Genomic DNA, 15,906 nt, shown 5'->3' with positions numbered 1-15,906 from the left:
GCATAAAGAACTTGGATGTCATTGCGATCAACGTACTTTTTGGATCCTTGTCAATCCACTGCTGGATGGAATATTCCCCCCACGCCGTATCGCTATGAAGGTCGTTTGGCGATGTTCCACCGGGCAGGTCAGTGCGGGTTTTTCGAAAGGGCTGCGGGGTGTGAACAGCAGCGGTCGAACATCACTCGCCGCTGATTTTAATCCGTGGCTGAGAGTCGAACTCGGGTGGGCGCGTGTCGCGACGCGGTTCGTGCACCGCTCAGCGCCACTCATCCCGTCCACCCTGCGCATTGTACACCCACCCCCACCGTCCCCAGCGAACACGTCTCTCCAACGTGATACACCGTTTTCTTCTCTACATATGCACCCTGTCTGCGCGACATCTTTATTAACAGATGTATAATTTATACCTTGTCCCTGACCGCCTCTGATTGATGGTGTTTTGATCACCGCTACCCCCCAACTCCTCGCCCCCTTCAACCCCAACCTCCACCTCCCTCCCTTCCCTTCCAACCACAACTCACGGTGGGGGGGGGGGGGAGGGCTCCTCCGTCCGTACGGGTGGCCTCTCGTTGCCACCAACCCCGCCTCGCAGACACGGGGACCTCCGAGTGAGATAAACGACGACACCTCTAGGATGGGATGGGGAGGGAGGCGAGAGGGAGCAGTGTTCTCCATGAACTGCGCGGTGTTCTAAATCCGCCACCATCGCCACCACCACCAACACCAACACCACCCAATCACCCATCCTGCTAACAATGGCCTATCGTGATGACTCAAGTGGCCGAGGAGTGTTTTTGTTGTGTGCGTGCGTGTCGATATGCCGCTACTTGAAAGTGCTATTCTGCCCTCATCCCTGATCAATCACCGCCATAGGTGGAGTTTGACTTCTATATTGGGGGGGGGAGGGCAGTGGTTTGCTTTGTCGCTCACATTAGAAATCGCGGGTGCATACAATTAATTAAATCGTAATTGTAAACTACTAAAATCAATTAATAGAGGTGTCCAGTTTGGGCGGGGTCCCCCCCCCCTCTCCGTGCCCCCTCCCCTGCAAACTCCACCCATGACCACCGCGTGGACTTGCGGCGGCGGTGGTGGTGATGTGCAGATTCTTCACCTCCAAAACAGCAACAACAGCTCCAGCTCAGCTCAGGGATGGTGCGGGTCGGTGCCTGGGCTGGTTTGGGGCAGGGCTCAAATTCAGCCGAAGCTGTCCGGGGCTGGGCTCCGGAAAATAAGCCCTCCATTGGGGATGGGGGTGTGGGTTTGGGTATAGCCCAGTAAATTATTCTACGTTTGAGAAATGAATCCCTGGGTGTGGGGGAAACAGGGGTGGGCGGGCCGGCGTGGTAGGTTGTTTCTGGTATGGACCCGTGAGATGCCTCGGGTCACGCCGAGATTTATGACCCAATTCGATTTGTGCCGCGGGCCGTAACGGCCGAGCGGCGCCTGCGGGATTCGGCCCTTGGGGGTTGGTGGCTCACCAAGAGAACCCAGGCCGCTCGTCTGCGGCTCTGGTTGAGGGCTGAAGGCGAGACGAGTGGACATTCCACGTTCCGATCGCAGAGGCCACGTCGTCAGCAGATGGCAGTGGAGCAATGGCTTACGGTTCCACTTGCACAATGCCCCGGCGCCTACGCTCCCACGCCTTTTATACCGACTGGCGGCCACTGGCTAGCGTGGTGAAGTATGGTCAAATAACTCTTGGGTTTTTTCGGTAAAGTCACGTAGGTAAAAAAATTAAATAAAAATTACTAAAAGTAATAATAGAATTTGCTGTATCTTGATACAGCAAATCTGGCTGTGACGGTCCCACCTGATGACAGAGACTTGTGTTGCCTCCGAAACGTCGTGATTTATAATTTTATTTCTATTATTACTTTAAGTAATTTTAATTTTATTTTTTACCTACGTGACTTTACCGAAAAAACTTAAGAGTATGAATCCTTGCAGTCACGACTTCAAATCTAGAATTATGGTCAAATCGGCTTCACGACGGCGCATGCAGCGGGGTGAGCCTTCACGTAGCAGTTGGGTAACAGAACGGATGCACGTGTACACGGGGATTAATCGAGACCAAACTGTGTCTTTTTCAGTGGAGAAGTTCACGGGGCCGGATTAAATTTGATGGGGGGCCCTGAGCTGTTTCAGAATTTTGGGGCCCTTCTTTGTATATTCATATCCTTAATTTCTGGGACCGGAAACCATTGAGTGAGGGATTAAGATAATACAGTCTCTAAACAGGCACGTTTTGGCTTTAAATACCCGATGACCTATAGCATGTATAGTCGAGCGACGCGATTGCATTTGCACCATTGTAAAAACAAAAGATTGTTATGTGACCACGGTGACTCTTGCAAATTAGACTATCCGGGGTCTCTTTGGAGTTCTCACCTGGTTACACACAAAATAAACGTGAAGCATGAAATTGTATCATTTATTTTATGAAACTATAAACTATCTTTAATTTTACCAGGTAAGGACCATTGAGCTCCCTTTTTAAAGCGACCTGCCCACAAATGACAGCTCAACTTAGTGGCTTATCACGTGGAAATGTACAGCAGCCGCATGCTCTAAACGCGTGATGTTGATTCTTAACGTGGAGGGGAAAAACCGGAGGTGCCGGAGTAAAATCAACGCGACCACGGGGCGAGAGACGCGCAAACTCCAAATATCCAGCAAGCGTCAGGGTCGGAAATCGAACCCACGATCTCCTGCATGGCAGACGATGCAGTTAACATCTCGCCACCGTTGATCGGGCCCTGTCTGTCTGTGAACGCACCTAAACGATCGATTGATGAAAGTAAAATAAAATAAAAATCACGACGTTTCGGAGGCAACACAAGCTTCCGTCTTCAGGTGGAACCGTCACAGCCACGACAGCTGTATCAAGTAAATGAGAGATTGCAGGAGCTACCACTCCGTTTATATAATGGTTGGAGAGGGGGGGGGGGGGGAAGCGGCAAGTACAGCACACTTTCTATTCATATGGTAAGGTGAGGCTCAAGAGGGTGAGCCTTTGTTATGGAGAGGTACGGTTTGTGACTCAACCTGTGACAAGGAGACAACCACTAAACATGGTAAACCTCGTCGTTCGTACTCCGCGCACGTTCCCGGCGAAGAGCAGAAAACATCGCGATTGAGCGCCCTGCACCGTTCACATTCATCCCGCTTTAATGATCTGCGCGTGCCTTTAATTATCGAGCAGGTCAAGCGGCTGATCGTTAAGATGATTATTGCCCCCCGCCACGATTAAACTATCGGTGGGGATCGAAGCGGCGCGCACGCGTATACGCGCGCTCGCTTCTTCTGCAAGATTATTTGCCTTTAGCTTGCACAATGTTTGAATGCCAAGTGGGTATTGCCAGCACACACATGCACACACAAGGTTCCAATTGCCCCTTTGGAATGCCAAGTGGATATTGGAACTTCGCTGCGCCCTCGAAATTCAGTCTCCCCGATGCCACGGACTATCCACTTCGACAACCAAGGTTTTCTTTCAAAGCACCCTGTCAGCCAATCGCTAAGTGGGGGAGGCTGCTCAGTCGACTACTACCCAGGCTCAATACACTCGTCTGAAACCCTCATCTCCCAATCTGCTTCTTCTTCCACGCGATTGTCCCACTCATGTTGGGTCCGTTGTCCTTGCCAACCTTCTCCACACTGCCCTGTCCTGCGCCATCTCTCTTGTCGCTCCTCGGGCCACCGTCTCCGATCGCACCACATCGCCCCACCTCTTCTTCTGCCTTCCACTTGCATCGTCTGACCCACATCATTTTGCTGCTGTTTCTCCACATGACCGAACCACACCAGAGCCTTTTCTCTCTCACCTTCTCTGTGATTTCTACCACCTTGAGTCTTCCTCTCACTTCATTTCTCACCCTGTCCTTCCTTGTTAAACCCACCATGTACAGCAACATCCTTATCTCTGTGACTAGCATAGCTTGGTCCTCCCTCTTTATTGTGCCCCCCCCAGCACAAACTCTCTTCTCCCAGTCATCCGTGCTATTGAATCCCTTGTCCTTGTTCAAGCCAGCCTGGAAGCGTTCGGGCTCAAGGCATTCCTCTTCCGCTCTGCATATGACTGCTTCATCTCTTGTAAAACGAAAATTACAGGTGTATGCAGTACAGTACATATACGGAAGCCACCTTTTTACTTGTGATGAACCTGACCCAACGTTTTGTTGAGCCACTTGAGATACAGCTGCATGTATAAGACTACACACATCAATTAAAATTGTGTGGTTTGGTGGTCTATCACCAGCAACCCCACACAGCCACCTCCACAGCACCCCCCCAAAGGTCATCAGCAATGATGTAGTAGGGCCATGACATTTTGGATGGGTCGGTCAGCGGGCAAGGGAAACCAACACAAAGCAACCCGTCTGGGTGAGGAAGGTGCAGGCAGAGTTGCCCGGGGGGTGCCTCCATTAATTTGGCAATGCGAACATTTAATCGGACTCAAATGGCCTCATTACGAGCGCGTGGCAGAAGCCAAGAGATCTCTCAGCTGTGATGAAGCGAGCCGCGATGCTGTGTACCCCAGCACCGTTCTCCATCTGTCGGGAGCCCTGCGAGATTTCCGAGATCACCGTCGAGAAATTATACGTGTGTGTGTGCGTGCATCTGTTTGGTGACTCAAAAAACGTTTCCCACCCGTACTACCAACTGGGAAAACATTTATTTTGAGAACAAAATATTTTTCAAATCTAGCTGTTGACAAATGCATGCACATGCAAATATTGTCTAATTGACTTGACTGCAAAGGTGTGAACTGATCAATTATGCCTTTGGGCAAAGAATGTATTATTCACAGGGACAGTTTTAGTTGGATAATATTCAAAGCTGGAGTTTGGGTCTTGATACCAGCAGTAACTTCCAATTGCTTGTAAACTGCCCCTTAACCAGGCAGCTTTGTGATGAGCAAATCACTAGAATTGGGAATTTAGTTTACAACTGAAAATATAATTCCACGTGTAAAATTGTCATAACTTTAGAATGTAAACCGAGATGTAAATATAGACCTGAAATTAGATATTTAAACAGAATCTCCCTTTTTGCACTTACAAATCAGACTAAATATGCAGTGTCAATGCACCACATTGTACAATATCATGTAAAGGCAAGGATACTCTGTAATTGCACAAAAACTCGCATAAATAAGTTATACCATGCGAGAAGTGGTCAAGCCCGGAACGACTTCATTTAAATGATGCAGGACACAGCAGTTTACGCCCTATAAAGTGCAGCTGTTAAACGGTGCAGAAAGTTGCATATAATTGTTAATGCGCTGCTCGCAGCATGAGTGTTAGCATCCATGCAGCAATATCCGTGGTATGAGTAACCAAACCACCCCCCATATCGTTACATGTTGGGCAGGTAGGCAAGTTGAGCCAGGCCCCTATGAAGCCGATGCGAGTTCCATTGTGAAAGCGCCCCACTAAAGCGACAGCAATCACAATTCCGCCGACGCAGGGCGTTACCGAGCCACATCACACCCCGTGGCTTTGCATGCGCACTAGTCGACTTAAAATTCATGTCGACGTTGCTCAGCCGACGCAAAAAAGCCACTCCCACGTGTTTCGCATTCAGTGCAGCGGAAGTTCTCCCCACCTCCCCTTCCCATTGGCTGCTGCCCCATCCACTCGCCACGCTCATCCCGCGGAGACATGAAATTGGCCAGAACGAAGACACAATGCCACCAACGAACTTTCGCATGGGGTTAGACCTAGCTTTCAGGGTCACGTGGCAGACAGCGCACACGAGCCTCGCACACAAAGCACTCGAGTGAACGCCTGCAAACACACATTCTTCCAATCCTGGATCCAACTACTGTATTTTGTTTACATGTCAGCAGCATAATATATGTAGATTGTGCAATGTAGACAGCACCCGAGTCTATACATGGTGGTATATATTGATATCGACACAATATACTAGAACTATACATGTTGCATGTATATCATTAGACCTCCTTTGCAGTACCAAAATGTAATAATAGGGGTTTTCCCCTTTTTTCTGGCAACAAAAGTGAAACCTTTTTACAAGGAATCATGTGTGCATTAACCACAATACTTGCGGTCAAAATGCAAACAAAAAACACACTATGATAATGTATGCATTGTCCTTGAAACTGATTGGTCCACACCAGGGACGGCTTTCTTTAGAGCCTCAACCCAATTGGTGCTCGACCAGAGGACGCCTAAAGGCGTACAGCTCAAAGACAATGCATATATTATCCGTTTTTTGTTTGCATTTTGACCACAAATATTGTGGTTAATGCAGACATGATTCCTTGTAAAAAGGTTTCAGTTTTGTTGGCAGAAAAAAGGGGAAAAACCCTATCATTAAATGTTGCATGTATGTATACTATATTACACATGCAGTACATACGCTATGTTTATCATTCTGCACGTCTTCTAGATATGTAGTCCTTGACACGGTTACATGAACGACATTGGCCGAGTTGGGCTATTTGTTCCACCTATCCCAGCAGAAAACCGTTATCTTGTCACAAAATGCTTTTCACATCGCAGTTGTGGTCACATAAACCTGAAGTTACAATGTAGGGTTTCATAGCCAACGTATTTCTTTATTGACGTGACAATCCTATCAGGTGATGGAAGGTTAATAAGAATTTTGGTGAAACATTGCGTACACGTATTTACAGAGCACCCGTCATCAAAAATCCAGTTCAGGAAGCTTTAATGTGACACATCCTTTATGCATATTACAATCCATACACAAATGCCAGTTAAGCACACGTATCCATGTACTGTATTCAACGAGTGACCATGCACATTCTTTCCAAAACCGTGACCAGAAGCGGGAAACAAAAATCCAGATTTCTAGTAAGTTATTCTCAACCTTAAGAAATTGTCATGCATGACCGATGTTGTAATGGAAGATGCTTCTGGAATATTCTATCAGATTTGACGAGGATTCTGTCACCAGTGCCACCCAGATGGGTTGGCGGGACTGCCAGGATCTGAATGTCCCTTATCGTACAAGATGTGAAAGTCTCAATATAATTTATGTCGTGTAATACACAGTTTACATCCGCATATTACCTTCTGTACCTCTGAAATATAGTGTACATATAAAAATATACATGTTCATATTTCATGTTATGGGTTGCAGAGGATAGTGCAGTAACAGATTGTTGTACTGTACTTCCAAGCTTCAATCCACAGACCAGAATGGGGAAGTATGGCCAAAATCCCAATGGAAAGAACATCATCCGGCAGTAAATTAATAATGGGCTGTACATGTATATTGCATTGTATACACAAATGATTCACGTATAAATACAAAGCAGTATATAACTATACATGTACAAAGCGTTATATTTATCCTGTGCTATATAGCATAATGACTTTATCACGATTGAAAAATAAAACAAGTTTTAAGAAATAGTAAATTTTAACAAATGGTGGTGGCAATTCAAGACTGCCAGGGGTCATAAAAGTAAATGCCTTATTTCTGTTTGTTCAGCGTTCAAAGCTGCTTGTGCCTTGAATATTAATCGCACCGATGAAGTCTTATGTATGTACAACTTGTACGAATGGCTGCATTCAAACGAAGCAATCTTTAGGACTTCATCGGCAGGGTCTCGCAACTCAACAGGGCACATGCCACATAATTAAATTTGAACAAAGTCAATGATAATCGTAGGCCACTACAACCCAAAGATTTAATAAAATAAACTCATGAACTGCACTATTTACAAATGCCTAATGCAAGGCCCATCATTCCAGTGCCTTTGTCAATCTTACCTCGAAATGTGCGTTTCAAAGCATTCCAGACCATATGCTGCACACCTCGAGTGTGTGGTCTCTGCTGCACGCACACACAGCATATCCCGCAATGTCAATGGCAAAGACTCGCAAGCACCCAAGCGCAAAGAAACTAAACACAGGCAGCAATAACCTCCGTCTTGCCAATCAATGTAAGTGGTGCAGGCTTCAAATAGGTGGCGATGAATCATCCGACCGATTTCTTTATTCCTACACAGTGAAAGGAAAGGCGGTGAATTTATGACCGCAAAGAGAAAAGGCACGATCCAAGCGTTGATATCGATTCCGAACGTTGCAGCGGGGCTTCCTACGTGCCACCCAATCAGTTGACGTTCTGATTCTCAACACTTTCTGTAAATAATGAGTAACTGATCAGATCGCAAAACGCTCATCAGACAACAATCGCCTCAGTTATTGTCGAGCATCCACTTCTGCAGCCAGGCCTGGATCTGCAGCAGGTTGCGCTCCAGGTCATCGGGGTTGTTGCTGGGCAGCTGGTGAACTATTTCGGCACGGTACGACTCCATGGCCTCCTCATAGATGGTCTGAAAGATCTCGCATTGCACGTTCTCCTCCAGCTTGCGGCCGCTGTAACCCCTGCCAGCATGCGCACACACATACGCAGTTGCTGGCGACCGAAATGTTACGGCGTCTGCAAGATGTGGTGGTATTCAGTTTACTCGTAATTCAAAGGATTACACTGGTCAACACACTTTTTCTGGCATAAGGTATTCCAACGGTTTTAAGGTAATTTTGGGGTGCTGATTCCAAATATTGCATTTTCAATAAAAACTGCAGAAGAAAAATATTAAATAAATGTGGATCTCTACATAAAATGATATTATAAACACACTATCCTAAAAATACAGCACCATATTTTAACACTAAAGCAGTCACTGACTCGCAACAACTTGCAATCATAAGTGACAGAGTTAATTTCGGGTAAAATCAATGAAAGTGGGGTATGCCGATAGCATAAAATGAGATGTGATAGCAAATCTAAGCTCAGATTTGGAATCCGTACCTTGAAATTAGTCTAAAACAGCTGCAAAAGTCCAGGCCAGAAAAAAATGTGTTTTTTTTGTTGACCAGTGTTATTTTACTGCTACGACAGTCAGATTTTGCAGTGATTTGGGCAAGGAAGCATGGATACAATTAAAAGGCTTGGGCACTAAGATTAATTTAGACTGTTACACTTTACTAAAATTCCCACACATCACAGGATTCTTAAAATAACATCAATGTCCTTTAGGGATGTTTGCCCCCTTTAATCACGGAATATTTTACACGTTGAAGGAAAGCAGAGAGCCAAGAGAAAAGCCACTTGCTGTAGGGGGATAATCTATCTTCTTAGCTCATGCATTGCTGCTGTCGACTTTATCCATGGCATTTGAACAATGTTTTGATGCACAAGACTTGCGCAAATGAGCAACATTAGCTAGGCCTGTCGTCTTGATAGATTTGTGTAATTAACACAGGGTGGTAGGCAGGCAGAGAGAGAAAGGTCTATGAGAGCTGGGACAGGTCATCGAAGGAATGAAACAACACACACCTGTGTTCAAGTCGGTTAAAGAGCAGCGTGTTGTCTGTCCTCAGCACAAAGATGATTTGAAACCATCGTTCCGGAAAGAAGTCACAGCCATGATAGTCCGCGATTACGCCTCCGTCGGCCATCTTTTCCTCCATCTCGTCCACCACCTGGCAACAGCAAAGGGCCCATTCCAGTGTCAGCTGATGGGACCACTATTGTGAAGGCGTTCTTGTACATGAGCGGCAGGGGGACTTCTGTTTTTAAATCCTTTATATTAAGTTCGCTTGCTTGCTTACGACCGTGCAAATCTTTCGGTCGTTTTTTAACCCACTTCCCGTGATCCAATCGAGCTGACATTTTCCACACAGACTCGTTGTGCGTGACAATTAATGTTCGTGAAACTTTTTTCCCAAAATTTTACACTTATTAGGACAAAAATATTATATTTAATTACCAATTGCTTAATGGTGCAATGCAATCATCTGACCCATAGGTGGCAGCCATCTCAAGCCAGAGGACGAGAGGACTCTAGCCGCCACGCATATAAAGGATTTATAGTGAAAAACTTTGTTTTTACGGGTTATATACTTGTTATTTTAATAATTTCGTGAAGCGGTTTGTGCATGTGTCGCAGTGGCCAAAAGATAAGTACCTGGTCTTCGTCCAATATGGGACAGTCGAGTTCTGCATCAAAGCCATCGTACAGCTGCTCTGTACGCGTCAACAAAAAGATCGCGTAAAAACGACGTTACACCTCGGCAACACAAGAGATCTTATCAAACTAACAATGCCTTTTGCTATACAGCCTTTGTAAACTATTACAATTTTAATCGCTAGGCAGACGCAAGCATGGCGTTCTGGATTGGGCAGCATCTTGAACATTTATTTACTGCAGAAAACCACGCTTGGATTACAAGCAGCTGCGAAAATTTACGGGTTAAACTAACCAGCCGATCGAATTTCAGGTTGTCAAAATATCCAACTGCCCAACAATATTATGTGGAATTTCTGTTTCTATGCTAGCATTTCACATTCATTCTTTAAGAGTTGCATACGATTTTTAATAAATAGATGAAGGTCACTGAATAAATCCTATGAAGGCTAAGCACCTACCTGCTCCCAGGTTATTGTTGGTGAGATATTAACTAGCTCACCTGGTATACAAGTCACGAGTTTGCTCCCGACTCAGACGCCTGTATATTTGGAGAAAGCATGTTCTCTCTCTCCCCGTGGTCGTGTAGATTTTTCTCCAAGTTCCCCGGTTTATCCCTCCACATTTAGACACATGCGTTTAGGAGTATTGGGCTGCTATAAATATCCACACGATAAGCCACTTCGTTGAGCTATCATTTCTCATACTCTTAGGTTTTTGTCGGTAAAGTCACGTAGGTAAAAAATAAAATTAATAGAATAATAGAAATAAAATAATAATTATTACTTCTATTAATTTTATTTTTTACCTACGTGACTTTACCGAAAAAACCTAAGAGTATGAATCCTTGCAGTCACGAAAGCTTCAAATCTAGAACTATCATTTCTCACTCACGGCCAGTTTTTTCCTGGATTTTTCTGTTTGCGCATAATCACTTTAAGATGTTTTCTTAATCATGTTTTTGTTTTTTGTTTGTTGCGGTTGCACCCGATTCAAGAGCCGAATGCCTCACATGGCTATACCAAATAAATGAAAACTGAAACTTGTGGCCAGGTTGCTTCTGAACAAAGAGCCGTATAGCTCAGTAGGGACTCACCTGGCAAAATAAAATAATAGAGTTAAGTTTTTTTTTATTATCGCCAGTTCACGTCAACCTCGCACCGTTCAACTTTCAGTCGCTACCGAGCGCATCGCCACTCACCTTCCTTGGCGAGGTCGCCCACACACAGGTAGGTGAACCCCGTGATGGAGGCGAGCTCTTTCGCCAGGGTGCTCTTTCCCACGCCGGGGGTACCTAGTGACACATACAAACACAGGGGGCAGAGTTACTACTCCCATAGTATAGATACAAAGCGGGGTTAAACATCGGATACACACAGCATAGATGCACGAAGGGCAGTTACACACACATACACACACAGGGCAGAGTTACTACTCCCATTGTATAGATACAAAGCGGGGTTAAACATCGGATACACACAGAATAGATGCACGAAGGGCAGAGTTCAGCTGCATAGCTCCAATTGTTAAGTAGTGCAGACTGTAGATTCCACACAAATATAAATATGTGCTCGACTGCTCGCTAACAGCAGCTGCAGTTTCCTTCACAAGCTCATAGATGACAAATGAGTTATTATAGACTGAACTTTACAACAAAACTACCAAGATATCTGTTGTTTACAAGAAAGGTACTTTAGGAACGTAAAATATATGAATTTATCAACAACGTACCTTCCACAGAACTCACTGTCATGTTTCAACAGCCATTGATCAATCTACTGCTGGATGAAGGTCTCCCCATGCACTGTCCACTGTGGGTTGTTGTTTGACCATACTTCACCACGCTGGTCAGTGCATGTTGGTGAAGTGGGAGAGGGGCCTAGGGCAGCTTCACTCGCCACTGATGAAAGCCGTGGCTTGGGAATCGAACTCTTATCGCCGGGTTCATTGCGCGGTGCGCTAACCACTGTGCCACCGCTCTTCCCCAAACATCAATCAATCAATATCATTAAAGCGATTATCGAAAATGATAAAGTCAGTGTGCGTCGACTGTTGGCAACACTAAATTGGTGATGCACATTCCACATTCTTATGGAAGATGCAGTCTGTGACGCTACAAAGTACGACCTCTATTACCTGTACCGTACATAATTTATCGACCCCGAAAGCATGATGGGCCGATCCCACCCCCGATCACGATTTGTGTTGGCAAACCTCTTGGCTGTAAATCGAGCGCTCTGACCAGAGGGTCGATAAAGCGACTCGAGTTCACTCACTACTTTGTGGCGAGTGAAACGGAGGCAGTTCTAGAGACCGGTCCCGGCCATACTAATGTGGAATTTTCGCAGACTTGCTTGATAGCACGTCGAAAATGAGCCTTGATCAACGCTCAAGTTGAGCAGAAACATCAAGTTTAATGAGTCAGTGTATCAACTAATACCGCAATCCTACGGTGCCCCGCGCACGCAAAGGCCTTCGAAATCCCGCATTGACCAGCGCGGTGAAGTATGGATGGTTACAAAACTCCCACGGATTTGCACGAAGTTTGGAGGCCTTCATCCCAGCAGCGGATTAACATCAGCAAGTACGTGCGGGTTGTACGAAGTTGCAAATGGGTATCGCGTGCGAAGTAGAACGAAGATTACTCGCCACGCGGCCACGAAATATTCGTCGTAGGCCGCGCGCGTCTGTGGGGACTTACCCGTGATCAAAATGTTCGGCCGCTTCACCATTTTCAGGCCAACGCACAGAGTTAACACCGGATTCTATCACAAGAGTACTCGCGAGAACGTCAAGGGAGTTGTGAGTAAGATGGTGCAAAACTAACGAGGGATGATAAAGTCGGGAGCGCACAGCGAGACGACGCCGATTAATGTGACGAGATTGCCGCTATCTCGGGGTCCTACCACGTGTCTTCACGCAGGGGTGCCCGCGTGGCTCAGCCCACTGCCTGCTGCCAGCAACTTTATTTCGTGGTTATTGCAAACATGATGCCTTGTATAAAGGTGTCAGTTTTTGTACCAGTTGAAAGGGTAAACAGGACCCTGCGGGGTGGGCTGGTAGGAATAATACTTAGTACCGGTACAGAGATATCGACCGGGTATAGAGGAGTTAAAGAAAAAATTACTGTATTCTAGTGTAACGTTAATTAAAAGTGTTTGTTTTGACAAGAAACGCTGTGAGATTTAAAGACTCGTAGTCTTTCATTTCCAACACCACCCTCAACACCACCCCTCCCACGGACGGACGGACGGACACATTAATCTATTGGTGGTCTGGTCCACTTCGTTCCTACCAGTAAAACCTATCACTATATTTTGCCACTGGTAAAGGAGGTCTCATAGTGTAAATTAACTTTATTTCGATTTATTTTAATAAAATGTTTTTGTATACCTACAAATAAATATAATAAAATTTGTAATTAATGAGAACAGTATTAAGGTTGTATTTACAGCCGAGCCAGTTGTTTTGAATTCGAGATTCTAGGGTGGGCCTGTCAGTTCCATAGGGAAAACCGAGGGAAGACCACAGTTGACTTTCCACAGAGCGGTACTTGAGTTATCGACCCCATCAATAAAGATGATATGCTGAGCTGGATCCCAGACAGGGATGTGAGTCAGGCCATCACAACGGCAGCACAACCACTGGATGTATTACTTGAAACAGGTGGACTTCTGCACAAATCTGGCTGTCGCCTGATGAAGCTGGTTGTAATTTCAGACAAAACGTCGTACTCAGATTGTAAATGTTGTGGCTTGGCTCTCCAACACACAACCGGTGTGCTGTACTAGTGACGAATTGGCCACGTTCTGTTTACGTGACAGCCCTTACTAGTTGGCTGTGTCGGGTGGTGGCGGGTTTAACGACACATTTATATATTTCCGCGATCTAACCCAAAAGGAACTCCATTATGGATGATATTGGTCGGGAAAGCCTGCTACGTGTTAAATAGCACTTTTGTCCAATTTTGGTAACAAAAATGTTTATCCAAACTTCTACCACGCTTTTGAAGGCAAGTGGGTGGGGAGGCACCATGGGAGCACACCACGTTAGCATCGTATTAAATGTTTCCAATTTAGATTGTTAACGTTGCAATGAAAAATACAGCAGCGAATATCCTACATTACATTGTAAACTGATTGGCAAGCGGGTAATTTGAATGTGTATTTATCATGCCATTTAAAAAATTATGTCTGCCTCGAGTTTCCTGGCTGGATCGCAGGCTGGGCTCCTGTCCACCCCAGCATTAACGACAGTATTGCTCGTGGTTGCCATTGAAGCTAGCTGGGTAACTGGCTAAAAGGGTTTTCCGTGTTACCGATTAAACTTTGGATTGAAATTTTGTAAGAAGCAGAAATGTTCCATACCTCCGGTGAGCGCGGTTGGCCACGTACGATGCAGAAGGATTTCAACATACACGCACGATAGATAGCGACACCAAAGTAGTGGAAGTAACGAATATGGAAGATTTAAAACAGAAGATTTAAAACAGTTCTAACTTTTAAATTTGCCCTCCAAATCAACGTAATTCTTTCGCCAGAATATTCCTTAAATTCCTCGAGAACACTTCAAAAACACATATTATCTTGCCTGTTTTTGTTTAATTTTACGCGTAAAAAGGGAATTAACTTTTAGTTACAGGAGGAGTGACAACATGTGTCGGGTGAAAATAAAAACAAATTCGCCGGCATTATCCAGGGCGACCCGCGGGTTCGAGCGACGTCCCTGACGTGACGTCATGTTCCGTGGTCGGCCAGGATCCCCCTCCCCTCTACACCCCCCCCCTTTGGGGTCAAAGGTTACGTGCGACGCCGCCATCTTACGTAGGGGAATCCTAAAGTCCCCCTTTGTCCAGAGCTTGCAGAGAGAATTTACAAAAGGCACGGGGAGAATTGGAAATAAAAAAAGATTGGAATGAGCCCCACCATTCTTTTTTTGTGTGTGCCAAATGTCGAGTTTAAGAGCATTGATTCAGACCCTGAGCGGAGGATTTCTAGGATTGTTAAACCCGCCACAGCCAATTAGTAAGGTTTGTCATGTAAACATAACATGCCAATTCCTTATTATTACAGCACTTCACAACATTTACAATGTTGTGGATTTGCTCTGCAACACACCGGTGTGCTGTACTAATAACGAATTTGCACGTTCTGTTTACGTGACAAACCTTACTATTTGGCTGTGTTGGGTGGTGGCGGGTTTAACAACACATTTATATATTTACGCGATATAACCCAAAAAAAACCCCCAATATTATGGATGATATTGGTGGCGAAAGCCTACGTGTTAAATTAATGTATAAAGACGCAATTCCTGATCCGCAAATACGAAGGAGACAACGCAGCGATGATACACTCCGATGCTAACTGCAGATGTGGATATCTGAGCTTGACCACCTGAATGTGGAAATTGTAGTAGTTGCTCTGCCTATACATCAGCCGTACTCAAAAAAGAAGCACTGGTCCAAGCATGCCTTGACTGCTGATGAGACACTCTATGTCGAAACCGGTCCGGCGTTTTGCTTGTCTTGAATCAATGCTGCTGGAAATTACGCACTCCCAGAAAGCCACTGTGTGGCTGATGAGAGACAGGATATATGAAGGAGATAAATTGTTTAATTTGTTCTATTCTCCAGAACGAATGATGATTTGAGTCAAGGCCGTAATTATAATAAATATTGGGGGGGACACATTCCCCCCCAATATTCAAATATGCTCAAAATGTCCCCCCGCAATATATTGCTATAAAATAGATTTATTTTTATATGATTGCGGTTCTGGTTGTACTTTATTAATCCCTAATCTCTGCCATTACATACAATGAAACAGGAAGAAAAAAAGAAAAAACAGAGCAATGTAATACTATTAGACGTTCTTGTAAAAAATAAATAAAAAGTCCATCCCATGTGTTAGTGTAAGGAAATTAGT

The 15,906-nt window shown here is 45.2% G+C and overlaps 1 protein-coding gene across 1 annotated transcript; it reads right to left on the bottom strand.

The window, feature by feature from the left end:
• Nucleotides 1-6,688: 6,688 nt before the first annotated feature.
• On the bottom strand, nucleotides 6,689-12,886 carry AK6 (adenylate kinase 6). The gene is made up of 5 exons (XM_061558333.1): nucleotides 12,681-12,886; nucleotides 11,181-11,273; nucleotides 9,980-10,038; nucleotides 9,349-9,494; nucleotides 6,689-8,393 (listed from the first exon to the last, which is right to left on the bottom strand). Exons 1-5 carry the CDS (start codon nucleotides 12,709-12,711, stop codon nucleotides 8,204-8,206), a joined length of 519 nt encoding a protein of 172 aa, XP_061414317.1. The 5' UTR covers nucleotides 12,712-12,886; the 3' UTR covers nucleotides 6,689-8,203.
• Between the last annotated feature and the right edge of the window lie 3,020 nt (nucleotides 12,887-15,906).

The sequence above is a fragment of the Lethenteron reissneri genome, chromosome 24 (genome assembly GCF_015708825.2).
Source record: "Lethenteron reissneri isolate LAM-NWPU_2019-01 chromosome 24, ASM1570882v1, whole genome shotgun sequence".
Taxonomy (NCBI): Eukaryota; Metazoa; Chordata; class Hyperoartia; order Petromyzontiformes; family Petromyzontidae; genus Lethenteron; species Lethenteron reissneri.
The sequence above is the reverse complement of the archived record's forward strand: the minus strand, read 5'-3'. Positions and strand labels throughout refer to the sequence as shown.